The sequence below is a fragment of the Alligator sinensis genome, unplaced genomic scaffold, assembly GCF_000455745.1.
Source record: "Alligator sinensis unplaced genomic scaffold, ASM45574v1 scaffold506_1, whole genome shotgun sequence".
NCBI classification, from domain to species: Eukaryota; Metazoa; Chordata; order Crocodylia; family Alligatoridae; genus Alligator; species Alligator sinensis.
In genome coordinates, this window is record NW_005842215.1 from 1,943,406 (window position 1) to 1,956,402 (window position 12,997).

The 12,997-nt window shown below is 41.1% G+C and overlaps 1 protein-coding gene across 1 annotated transcript; it reads left to right on the plus strand.

Moving 5' to 3' along the window:
- Positions 1-3,126: 3,126 nt before the first annotated feature.
- LOC102384045 (interferon gamma-like) lies at positions 3,127-6,763 on the plus strand. The gene is made up of 4 exons (XM_006026969.1): positions 3,127-3,249; positions 4,927-4,995; positions 5,643-5,822; positions 6,638-6,763. The coding sequence occupies exons 1-4, from the start codon at positions 3,127-3,129 to the stop codon at positions 6,761-6,763; spliced, it is 498 nt and encodes a 165-aa protein (XP_006027031.1).
- The last annotated feature ends 6,234 nt before the right edge of the window (positions 6,764-12,997 follow it).

Here is a 12,997-nt window from a genome sequence, read left to right on the forward strand (position 1 = left end):
ATCCAAAGCTCTGTCTGAAGCATTGCACAGCCCTACTGTGCGCCGTCAAGAGCCCGAGTAGTCTCGTAGCACTCCCAAGGCTGCTCTTCTTGAGTCCCTCGCCACATCTGCCCCTTGTGCTGGGCACGCAGCTCCTTTTATATGCCCCGGGGCTCCACCCTTGAAGTCTTCTGGACCCGACAGTTTACAGTCTTCAATCAGGTCCAGGAGAGCTCTTCTCCCCCTCCTCTCAGGAAAGGGGCATAACTTTATTTTACGCCCTCTTGCTGCCTCCTGATTGGCTGGATGGGCTCCACCAATCCAAACAGCAGGATCTCAAGCCTGGGACTCAACCCAAGCTCTGAAAGGTCAGTCTGCTACAACTAGATGACAAGTGTGGTTCAGAGCAAAGATACTGAAGAATACAAACCTCCAGAACAACACTTACACTCTTCCCTAATACTACAGCCAAGTTTCCACTTTTTATTGGATTCCTTTAGGTGGAACTATTTTATTCCTGATAAAACACGCCGCTGGAAGACTGTTTTAGACTGGACATAAGGAAAAACTTCTTTACCGTCCAGCCCTAGTGTCTATGAAATCTATGCACAGAGGATTTAATGTATTAAGTAGAAGTAAAAATCAAAAGATAAAATCAGTTATTAGAGAAACAACAAATGATCTCCAGGAAAATCACTGATGTTTCCAATATAACTTTTGTAGTATTATTCTTTCTTCCCAATCCCCACCTTTTTCCAGTATCTGTAGAACTCCTCCCCTCCACCACTTTGACACGCAGAGAGTGCTGATTTCTAATAGATTTCCACTTTACTTATAACCACAAATTTCAAGTAATTGGGTCAAAGCAAATTGGCAGAGGGTGGGGTGATCCAGAAGCAGACTAAGCTCAGAGTACCAGTGGTAGATACACCTCAAGTTCAGGACAACCCAAATTTCTTGTGGCAATTTTTCTCTCTCCATGCTCTGAAAAACTATTTAATATCATGCTGTCAGCTTCAATGAAAACGGCTTGATTGGTAAATATATACACATCAAAATAAATTCCATAGGAAGCAGAGATCAAGGGTAAACTGACTTGCAGTGTCAGAGGTCATGGTTATAACAATAGCAGAGTTATCTTTAATTTAGAAGTAAAGGTCTAAAATTCTCATTAGTATCACATTTTACATTTAGTTTAACTACCAGTTAAACTACCACGTATGCATGTGCACCCAGGATTACAGTGAGTATTACAGAGGATTACAGAGAGTAGGATTGGAAAGGTGGGACCTACTTAAGGGGATACTTCCTTCCAGAAGCTTTGGGGAAGGGCTTTTGGGGTACAAATCAGAACAACAGAAAATGATCCACGATGAAGAGAGCAATCACAATGTCCCCCTGGCTAGCCTAAAATCTGCCTTCATACATCAAGGATACTCCAGTAGACAAATAGAATGCATCTTTGAAAAAGCTACACAATACTCCACAGTAACATGATGCTTAACCTGGCAGCACATCTCTGCTGCTACTACAATCAACACCCGCTACAATGGACCCATCAGAATCCATGGATCCCACACACGCCTTTCCCAAAATGTATTATCTGATCCAATGCCACAAATGCCCTCATAGAAACTGCATGGGTGAAACTAAACAGCAACTTTGTACCAAAATGAATTCTCATGGTCAAAATATAATGACTAAGGGACAGACACACACATATCAGTAGGAAAACATTTTTCACAGACCACTCCCTTTCTGACCTCACTATCCCCATGCTCAAAGGAAATCTACTAAACACTTGTGAACAAAAATTCATAAGCTGGCTCAGTACCAAGCACCAAGGACTGAAAACGGATATTTAGGGACCAAACTAAATCATGGTGAGACAAAGGGATTTTCATGGGCCACTTGTCGCATGCAGAGCTGATTTCATGGACTTTTTCATGGCAAGCCCCTCCTGGCAGCCCTACCCCTCACTACTGATTGGCCATAATTAAATAGCAAAGTCTGTGGAAATATCAAATAAATTACTCCACATTATTATAAATCTAAGTATTACACTGAAATATAAATTGAAATATATTATGAATATAAATGTATACACAATATGAACTAAATAATCCTAATATCATCATAATTTATTATTAGCATTCTACAGAAAGTTGAGTAATACTAACTAATGCTAACCTTGATAGAAACAATTCCTGTTAGCTGTTAGATGCTAGCATGCAGCATCCACCAGCAGTTGCAGCTGACATCCTCTGTCTCTACGATGTCAATACTTGTCCATACACTGAGATTGCGCACTCTGCATCCACTGAAATGGCTGGAATGGTAAGGCAGCATTTCTCAGGTTGTAGAGATGTGGGAACCAAACAAAAATAGACTCCCAAAACACGGTCACAGTCAAAGGAATCTGGAACCTTTGACAAATTTCTTCTAAGCAGCACATTCCTTGTCAAGCTCTTTCTGCCATCCAAGGATTGATTTCCTGAAACAGTTTTTGTCTTTTAAGAGAAGACCACAAGCATCTTAGCCATCAAACTGACTCCATAACCACAGTATGTGATTTCTTTACTTTTACATGTTTTGCAAGAATATTATCACCTAGCGCATACACTTTGTAAGATTAAGTGCCAGAATTTCCCTTCCTGCTTGTTCCCAACCACAAACACATCATTTAAACAGTATCATGCCACCTAAACTCTACCTTTAAATAAGCTGATGGAGCATGAGGGAAATTTCTGGTGCCATACTGCTGTCAAGTGAAAATGCTTTCGAGGGATCCCAGGTAGGGCTGGACATGTAACTGAGTGCTGTCTGCTTTCATACTGGAGACTGGTTACTTAAAGGAAACTTTGTAAGTGCTGCAATCCCACAAACCATACCTAATAATAAACCATTAAGCATCACCTCCTATCTAACACCATCTTGTCAGAAACTTGTGAAAAAAGATGTAATTCTTCTGATGACGTGTTAAAAATATTCAACAGGCAGGTATAAATACTACGAGCAAGGCAGGTGAAGTTCACTAATCTGCTTTCTTCCAAAAGAAGAGCCGACAGAAAGTTAGCTTATTGCTTTTAGGTCTCATAACATATCCAAGAATCGTTTCAACTTTTCTACTTCAGTGTCTCCAGAGAAATGAGTTCTCAAACTTACCTCTTCATCTTTCTCTCTGTTCACCTGTCTTGTCTTGGATGCTTGGACAGTACCATAATACCTTTCCAGGTACAGAGCGACATAGACAAACTGAAAATTGACTTTGTAAGTATAACTTTCTAATAATGTATTCTTCTTTCTCTTCTGCTTATGCTTTTGAATATGACTGAAAGAGCTGGGTTTATGACAAGTAATGTAATATAGTACTTTAACAACATAGAGTAAAATTAGGGTTTATTTTCCAGTTATTTAGTCTTTACATTAATTAAAGTTAAGAGGCTAGATCATTTCTTTGGCTTATACTAGTCACACAACTAAGGTCCTCTAACTGAAGAGATTAAGGTAATGCAGTATTTTGCATCTCTCTCAGCAGTTTCCTAACTTCCCATCAGCAATGAGCTCGATGGAACAATCTATAGAGAAAAAAAAATCTTACAATAGTTAAGTTATAATGTTTTGAATTATCATTAGTTTTATATTGATATTTGTCATAATTAGAGGACCTAATAGTAATTAGTGATATAAACAGGAGTAACTGAAAGCAACTGAGAGAAAGAGAGTTCCTTTGGCTTCAGCAAAGACATATGATGGTTTTTCCTCTGTTAGGTTCCTCAGAGAAGGAACTGCTAGTGCCTATTCTGGCGCAACTTTGAAATATTTCTACTTTAATCATTGTTTCATAGGCAGAGATCATGATTGTTGTGGGATCTTCAATTCTGTAATATTACCTCTTATCACAGAGACCATGTAACCAGTGTTAATTGGCTTTTATGATCACTGAAAACCCAATCAGATTATTCACTGACTTGAGCTGGGATTTCTCATAGAATAAGAGCTTTAATTCTCAGTATTTCACCTTAGAACATTTTTAGTTCACTTTCATATGCTGGAGAGATGCAGGATCCCATGAGCCTGGGGGACACTATCACTGTTTCCACCTCTGTTCCTAACTTTCTCTGTTTATGTATCTGTAGAATGGATACAACAGTTCCTGTAATACCCTCAGAAGAATGTTGTGAGGCATATGTAACATTAGCAAAGTGCTTGGAGATTAATTGCAGTAATGTTTTTTATGTAAAACTGATTGTTATCATTTGCTAGCTAGATTCTTATTACTTTAAGTGTGGCTTTGTAGAGTCACATCTTAAGAAGGAGTGGACTTTTATCCTTCCCAAGGAACATAAAATTCAAGTTTGTTTCAAGTGCTTAGTGCCTCTCAAAATTGGTAGTAGTGCCTGGTTTAGCCAGGTACTTGGAATGTATGTGTAAGTCTATACATTATCCCACTTCTTTTATAGTAATAATGTTATTGAACATACAAGACACACAAGGGACTATTTACTCTGCATTGCATGAATTGTATTCTAACAGACTGGATAAAATATTTATATTTCTATAAAATCTAGAACAATGTTTTAAAGCTCTGTATGTTATTATGATTGAGATACAGTAGACCTGGAACAACTGGTTATGTAAACTTACATCTTCTAAACCCCTCTCTAGTGCAAAATACCTTTGGGTGCCTGTACAGTAAGCCTGGAACAACTGGTTTTGTAAACCGTGGTAAAATAGGCTAAAAATTTTTATGGTACAAGTAACAGATTAGCCAGTGGGACTTAACACTTTTTTGAATGTTATGTTACAGACTTGCTCAAAGATTTAAAAAAATCCCACCTGAAAATCCTTAATGCATGTGTTACATTGCCTGTGCCTGCTCTTTTCAGTGGCAAGTGCTGTTCACTTTTCATTTGATCTTATGCACCTTTTTATTCTCTGTTGCAGAATTCAAGCAATTCAGATGTAGCTGATGGTGGACCCATTTTTACAGAAAAGTTGAAAAGCTGGACAGAAGTAAGTTTATATTCTTAGGATTACATCTGGTGCAATGGTGCAGCTACTTTGCATTGCTCTAGTGATACAATGCAGCTCCCAACACGAAGTAACTAGCCACAAGAAAAATCACCCCTCTATAAATGATTCAGTAGCTTAGAACTGACACACTGATTCATCCACTGTTCTGTCAACCTTTCTGTCAGTGCAGAGGGCATGGCTATACCAGTGTAATGGCCAGCTGATACAATTTATAGCAGCTCTCAGGATACTTTTGCTTACATCATGAGCTCAGCTCAAGGCACAGCCAACTCGGAACGAAAGCTGAATCCATCCTGTTTATTACCCTGTGTTGGGTTGCACTGAGTGCTCTTTGACATAAGAACATAAACACAGCCATATTAAATTAAACCAATGGTACATCTAGTCCACTGACATGCCTCTAAACAATGAGAAGGGTTTGTAGTTTCCTGGTGGGCCTAATCCCATCATGCCTACATAACAAACAGATCTTTCTCCAAGAGCAGTGCTAGTGGATGCTTTAGAAGGAGAGCATACGAATACCTGGAGTGATCTGTCTCCCAAAGCTAGTGGCTTGCATTTTGGTTTTCAGCAGTTCTCTTTTGATGGAAGTTCATGAACCCATTTCCTTTTTCTTTTCCTAACAGGTAAATGAAAGAAGAATCTTATTTAGCCACATTATTTCCTTGTATCTGAAAATGTTTGAGAACATCGACACGAGTAAAGCCCATGTCAGAAATGTACACGAGTATCTGCTTGCCAAGAAAAGCAATCTTGCTAATGATTACAAAAAGATAAATGACATAATGGAGTTGGCAAAACTTCCGGTAAGCATAGGACTTTTTCTCCCATTAACTCCACCCCTTTTCTTCATGAAGGGCAAAATGTTTCACTAGAAGGCGCTCTCCCTTTGGCATTCATTCCCTTTTCTTATGCAACAAAAACACCACAGATTTACTCGAAGCCTACCGGCTAAGGTTCTTGCTTGAGTGGGATGACAGAGGGAAAGGTCAATTAATTATATGCTTTAATTACATTTTTGTGTTTGTGTTTTTAAAATATTTAAGGATGTGCTCATAAAATAGCCCAACTGATCCATTTTAACAATCTAAAAATTAATTAATGAAAATAAAAAGCCATTCAGATTAGTAGTTTTAACCTTAGTTCAGGCTATTTGTCAGTTATTTGTGTCTTCCACTGGGTTGTGGAAATTGTAGGTAGTTTATGGTCAAATCTCAGGAAGGCTTAAGAAACAACCTCTGAAATGACACCACAGATGTACTGTTAAGAGCAGATGAACTCAATTATCATCAGTTGCATCAGGCTATTCTCTTTCAGTATTGTATAACTGAGAAATTATCACAAACATATCATACGTTACACAGCAGCTCTATTGCACAGAATACCGTTGATTTGTAGCATGTCATAAAATAACTTGGAACCTGAGAAACAAAATTCATGGAAAGATTGCTTCTCTTTATGGGAAGAGAGTGACAGAATAGCAGACTATTTCTTTTCTTCATAAAGTTTTACTTTGCTTTACAATGGAATAACCTTAGAACACCATAGACCATGGAGCCTGAAAATTAGTTTACAGTATTGTTTTTCCTGACCTGTTTTTGTTTTTTTTTAATTGAAACAGATGAGTGATTTGAAAATCCAGCGCAAGGCTATTAATGAACTTTCCCCCCTCTTACAAAAACTGGACTCCCCAACTGCTCGTTCAGAAAGAAGAAGGAGGCAAAATTCAAGGGGATGTAAATGTTAATGACTAAGTTTTGTCTATTATTATTGTTATTATTTAGATGTTATATAAATCTATTTATTAATATTTAACTATTGCTATCAACCATTATTTATAATGAAATCCAAGAAACACCGACATATTTATGATTTTTACTACTATATAAGAAATGATTGGGTGCTATACACTTGCTCTGCATGATCTAATTAGAGATTAGATTAATCAAGTCTGTTGTGCGTTTGAATTAGAATGCTCTAGCATTGCTGCAGCATCACATCTATAAGCCCCTGTGGGTTTAAAAATGGCCGCTGGGGTGCTTTAACTAAGGCTCATTGAATAAGCTTTAGTTATAGCATCCTGTGGCCATTTGTAAACATGAGGGGGGATTAATACATGTGATGCTGCAACATTTTAATGAGAGAAGCTCTCCAGGAACTGCTCTAATTAAATTGCCCTCTGTCCACTCCCAAGCACATGTATGGGCACCCAATATTAGGTATTAGATTTATGATTATCTTTTGTAAGTTTATTCACTGGATAATACAGAGCTATGCAATATTTACCTGATATTCCCTGTGAACTGCATGTAAACATACTCTGTGGGCCACTACTTTCTAAATAGCTGCTCGGTGCTATTTTGGCAGCTATATTTAAGATTTTGGCTAATCATGTATTTATTTGGTATAGACAAAGGAGCCCAATTCAAAAAAGCACTTCTGTTCAAGAATGCACTTTGTAATCTGCTTAGTTTTAACTACATACTAAAGCCAATGTGGTTTATGAACATGCTTAGTGTTAAGCATGTAGTGAACTGCTTTTCTGAACTGGGGCCTTGAGGACTGACTAGTGCTATTTATTATATTTGGTAGTCATTAAGGATAAGGCTACTTCACAGCTACCCCTGGAGACAACTCTGTCTCAGTGGTATAGCAGTATGTTATCTCAGGTGAATATGCAAAACATTGCACTGATATATTCTGATGGAAGTTGAAAATCGTTATTTTGTTAACTTGTTAATTTAAGAACAGAAACAATTGAATAAAATATATTTTTACATTTATTCATTGTGTGCAGTACATCTTGGTGAAAATACCATTTCTACAGTTATACCATTGTACTGATACCAGGGATGATTATATTTTATTTCACTAAGTGTGTTACAGATTTGGTACAAATACTGATAACGTCTTTGAAGGAGTGTCATCAATAAAACCTTTGGGTAGGTTTTTTTTCATTGTACCTGAAGCTACTGTTTAAAGGGGGGTTGGCAAACATCCTTCTGTTTTGCAGAAATGTTGATAGTTTGAAATGTGATTTTATGTTTAAAAGAATGGAACACAGACCTAGAGCAGTTGGGCTGGCGGTCTCTCCCGGAGCCTTTGATCCTGCAAGCCTTGAGAACTGAGGCCTCTGAGGAGCCAGAAGGCTGGGACCTTATTGACAGAGAACTCAGAGCTCCCAGACTCTCAGTTTTCTAATTTCCTACTACACTGATTGCTCACCAACCAGAAGTACAATGTGCAGGACATTTCTGAGAGAACCCTGCCTGAGTTTAACTACAACTGTACTGAAACAGAACTGGGAGGTATGCAGCACTACTATTTCCCTGTGACCTGCCTTAGCAGTGAGGGCTCTTTTAGCACAGGCTGGGCCCTTCAGGCTCCAGCCGTCCATCTTCATGCCAGGTGGCTAACCCAAGCAGCCTCCGCTGCTCTCTGGCTCCCAAGGCTTGGGCCCGTGCACCACCCTGCACACCGTGGGACCTGGCTGCTTCCTGGCAGATGGGGCCTGAGCTGCTTCACTGCAGCCCCAAGGTCCTTGCCCCATGCGCTGCCCCGCACACCGTGGGGCCCAGTGGCCCTGCTGGGGTTGCAGACTCGAGCCGCCGCTTACGGCTCCCAAAGCCTGGGCTCTGTGCACTAAACTACGCACCATGAAGGGCCTGAGCAGTCTCACACTGCTGCCAGGGCCGGGTGTCCGTGCACCCTCCCTGTGTGCCATCAACAGCCCGAGTGGTCTCGCACCGCTCACAAGGCTGATCCTCCAGTGGCAGCTTCAGGAGCCTTGGGCCTATTGCCCATTGGGGGAGAACTCCCCAGCTTTTCTTGGCTCCGCACCGCATTTGCCCCTCGTGCTGGGCATGCAGCTCCTTTGATACGCTCCAAGGCTGCACCCCTGAAGTCTTCCAAACCTGACAGTTTACAGTCTTCAATCGGGTCCAGAGAGCTCTTCTCCCCGCTCCCCTCAGGAAAGGGGTGTAACTTTATTTCTCTTGCTGCCTCCTGATTGGTGGATGGGGTTTGGGAGGAACTGTACCCCAAATTCTTGAGAGCAAAACTCATGTCACGTCTATGTGTTACAACACAGAGGGGTCAAAGCTGCAGGGGTGGTGCCCCTCATGAGGCCTCAAATCCTGCCAAGTTTCAAGAAGATTGGTGCAGGGGTTTGGGGGAAACTGCACTTCAAGCTGCTGACAGGCAAAATTCATGACATAGATGACCCTGTGTGTGCTAAGGCGCAGCGGGGTGAAAACTGCAGAGGTGGTGGCCCCTGCTCAGGCCACAAAGCATGGCAAGTTTCAAGAAGATTGGTGCAGGGGTTTGAGAGGAACTGCACCTCAAGCTGCAGACAAGCAAAACTTGTGACATGGGTGACACACTGTGTGTTAAGGTGCAGCAGGGTGAAAACTGCAGGGATGGTAGCCCCTGCTGCAGCCACAAAGCCTGCCTGCTGTCAAGGAGATAGGTGCACAGGGGTTCTGGGGCCCTGCACCCGTAGCTGCTGACAGACAAAACTCGTGACATGGGTGCTTGTGCAACTGACTGTGTCTGTCTTGGGGCAGTTGATTGTCTGTATTGATTATTTCCTCTCCTTAGTCTCTGGTTTTGTAGGTGTTAATTGATAGTAAATAACTGGTTACATTAGCAAGCTACTCTGTATTGAGCTGGTCTCTCAGTGAATCATGATTGATTGGTAACTGGGAACACAGTAGCTTAGCAGCCAGGCCTGCAGTAGTGCCTCCCATGCCTCAAGCCAGCAAAGCAGCTCTGAAGCTTATCTGAAGCACTTTGGAAGCTCCGAACCGCTTTGGAAAGCCTAACGAAGCCAGCACTTCAATCCAGACATGCTGCTTCGGACACCAAAGCATCCGAAGCTTCTCTGGATCCAAAGCTCTGTCTGAAGCATTGCACAGCCCTACTGTGCGCCGTCAAGAGCCCGAGTAGTCTCGTAGCACTCCCAAGGCTGCTCTTCTTGAGTCCCTCGCCACATCTGCCCCTTGTGCTGGGCACGCAGCTCCTTTTATATGCCCCGGGGCTCCACCCTTGAAGTCTTCTGGACCCGACAGTTTACAGTCTTCAATCAGGTCCAGGAGAGCTCTTCTCCCCCTCCTCTCAGGAAAGGGGCATAACTTTATTTTACGCCCTCTTGCTGCCTCCTGATTGGCTGGATGGGCTCCACCAATCCAAATAGCAGGATCTCAAGCCTGGGACTCAACCCAAGCTCTGAAAGGTCAGTCTGCTACAACTAGATGACAAGTGTGGCTCAGACCAAAGACTACAAGTATAGTGAAGAATACAAATCTCCAGAATAACACTTACACTCTTCCCTAGTACTACAGCCAAATTTCCACTTTTTATAGGATTCCTTTAGGTGGAACTACTATTTTTTTTCCAGCTAAAACACGCCGCTGGAAGACTGTTTTAGACTGGACATAAGGAAAAACTTTTTTACCATCCAGCCCTAGTGTTTATGAAATCTATGCACAGAGGATTTAATGTATTAAGTAGAAGTAAAAATCAAAAGATAAAATCAGTTATTAGAGAAACAATAAATGATCTCCAGGAAAATCACTGATGTTTCCAATATAACTTTTGTAGTATTATTCTTTCTTTGCAATCCCCAGCTCTTTCCAGTTCCTGTAGATCTCCTCCCCTCTGCCACTTTCACATGCATTTCTAATAGATTGCCACATTACTTATAACCACAAATTTCTAGTCATTGGTCAAAGCAAATATGGCAGAGGGTGGGGTGATCCAGAAGACTCCCCTTAGCAGACTAAGCTCAGAGTACCAGTGGTAGATACACTTCAAGTTCAGGACAACCCAAATTTCTTGTGGCAATTTTTCTCTCTCCATGCTCTGAAAAACTATTAATATCATGCTGTCAGCTTCAATGAAAACAGCTTGATTGGTAAGTATTGTTACACATCAAAATAAATTCCATAGGAAGCAGAGATCAAGGGTGAACTGACTTACAGTGTCAGAGGTCATGGTTATAACGATAGCAGAGTTATCTTTAATTTAGAAGTAACAGTCTAAAATTCTCATTAGTATCACATTTTACATTTAGTTTAACTACCAGTTTGACAAAAACAGAGTTCCATATAGCCTTCAAATCCACCACAGAGAGAGGTGTACTGTTTTTGCAGAACACATAGGGCACATTACCATACTTAGTATTAAGCAACCGGTATCCGCATGCTCCAAACATTCCAAATCCAACAATGAGGAGTTCTCAGTATGGCGTTATTGTCTCATTTCTGGGTTTGGCACATAGAGGGTGCATCTACATTTGCCTACTGATGTGCAGCAATAAGCTTATCACTCCAGAGCTTATTGCTGCTGGGCACGCATCTGCATGTGCACCCAGGATTGCAGCTCATTGAGCCAGGGCGGAGCAGCCCCAGCTCTAGAGGGGATCCGGGAGTCAGCCTGCCAGCCTGGGGCTGCTCCTCCATGGCTTAATGTGCTGCCATGGGGCTGGATGGGGCATGAGGGTGCTCCAGTGCAGGGCTAGTTGGCAGGCAGCATCCGCACTGAAGTACATTTATAGTCCATTTTCATATCAGTTTTACAATCATTTACAAAAATGAACTGAAAATTAACTAAAAATGCCACAGCCAGCCCCTCCAGTGTCTATACATGTGCTTCTGCAGAGTTTTTTACAAGTAATATCCTGCTGTGAAGTACATTAGTTTACTGCAGCCTAAAAGGGACACACATGTAAATGCTGAGGCATTTAATCTACTGCACAGTAAGTGTCTCATGTAGACTCACCCAGAGAGTAGGATTGGAAAGGTGGGACCTACTTAAGGGGATACTTCCTTCCAGAAGCTTTGGGGAAGGGCTTTTGGGGTACAAATCAGAACAACAGAAAATGATCCATGATGAAGAGAGCAATCACAGTGTCCCCCTGGCTAGCCTAAAATCTGCCTTCATACATCAAGGATAAAAAGACAAATAGAATGCATCTTTGAAAAAGCTACACAATACTCCACAGTAACATGATGCTTAACCTGGCAGCACATCTCTGCTGCTACTACAATCAACACCCGCTACAATGGACCCATCAGAATCCATGGATCCCACACACGCCTTTCCCAAAATGTATTATCTGATCCAATGCCACAAATGCCCTCATAGAAACTGCATGGGTGAAACTAAACAGCAACTTTGTACCAAAATGAATTCTCATGGTCAAAATATAATGACTAAGGGACAGACACACACATATCAGTAGGAAAACATTTTTCACAGACCACTCCCTTTCTGACCTCACTATCCCCATGCTCAAAGGAAATCTACTAAACACTTGTGAACAAAAATTCATAAGCTGGCTCAGTACCAAGCACCAAGGACTGAAAACGGATATTTAGGGACCAAACTAAATCATGGTGAGACAAAGGGATTTTCATGGGCCACTTGTCGCATGCAGAGCTGATTTCATGGACTTTTTCATGGCAAGCCCCTCCTGGCAGCCCTACCCCTCACTACTGATTGGCCATAATTAAATAGCAAAGTCTGTGGAAATATCAAATAAATTACTCCACATTATTATAAATCTAAGTATTACACTGAAATATAAATTGAAATATATTATGAATATAAATGTATACACAATATGAACTAAATAATCCTAATATCATCATAATTTATTATTAGCATTCTACAGAAAGTTGAGTAATACTAACTAATGCTAACCTTGATAGAAACAATTCCTGTTAGCTGTTAGATGCTAGCATGCAGCATCCACCAGCAGTTGCAGCTGACATCCTCTGTCTCTACGATGTCAATACTTGTCCATACACTGAGATTGCGCACTCTGCATCCACTGAAATGGCTGGAATGGTAAGGCAGCATTTCTCAGGTTGTAGAGATGTGGGAACCAATCAGAAATAGACTCCCAAAACACGGTCACAGTCAAAGGAATCTGGAACTTTTGACAAATTTCTTCTAAGCAGCACATTCCTTGTCAAGC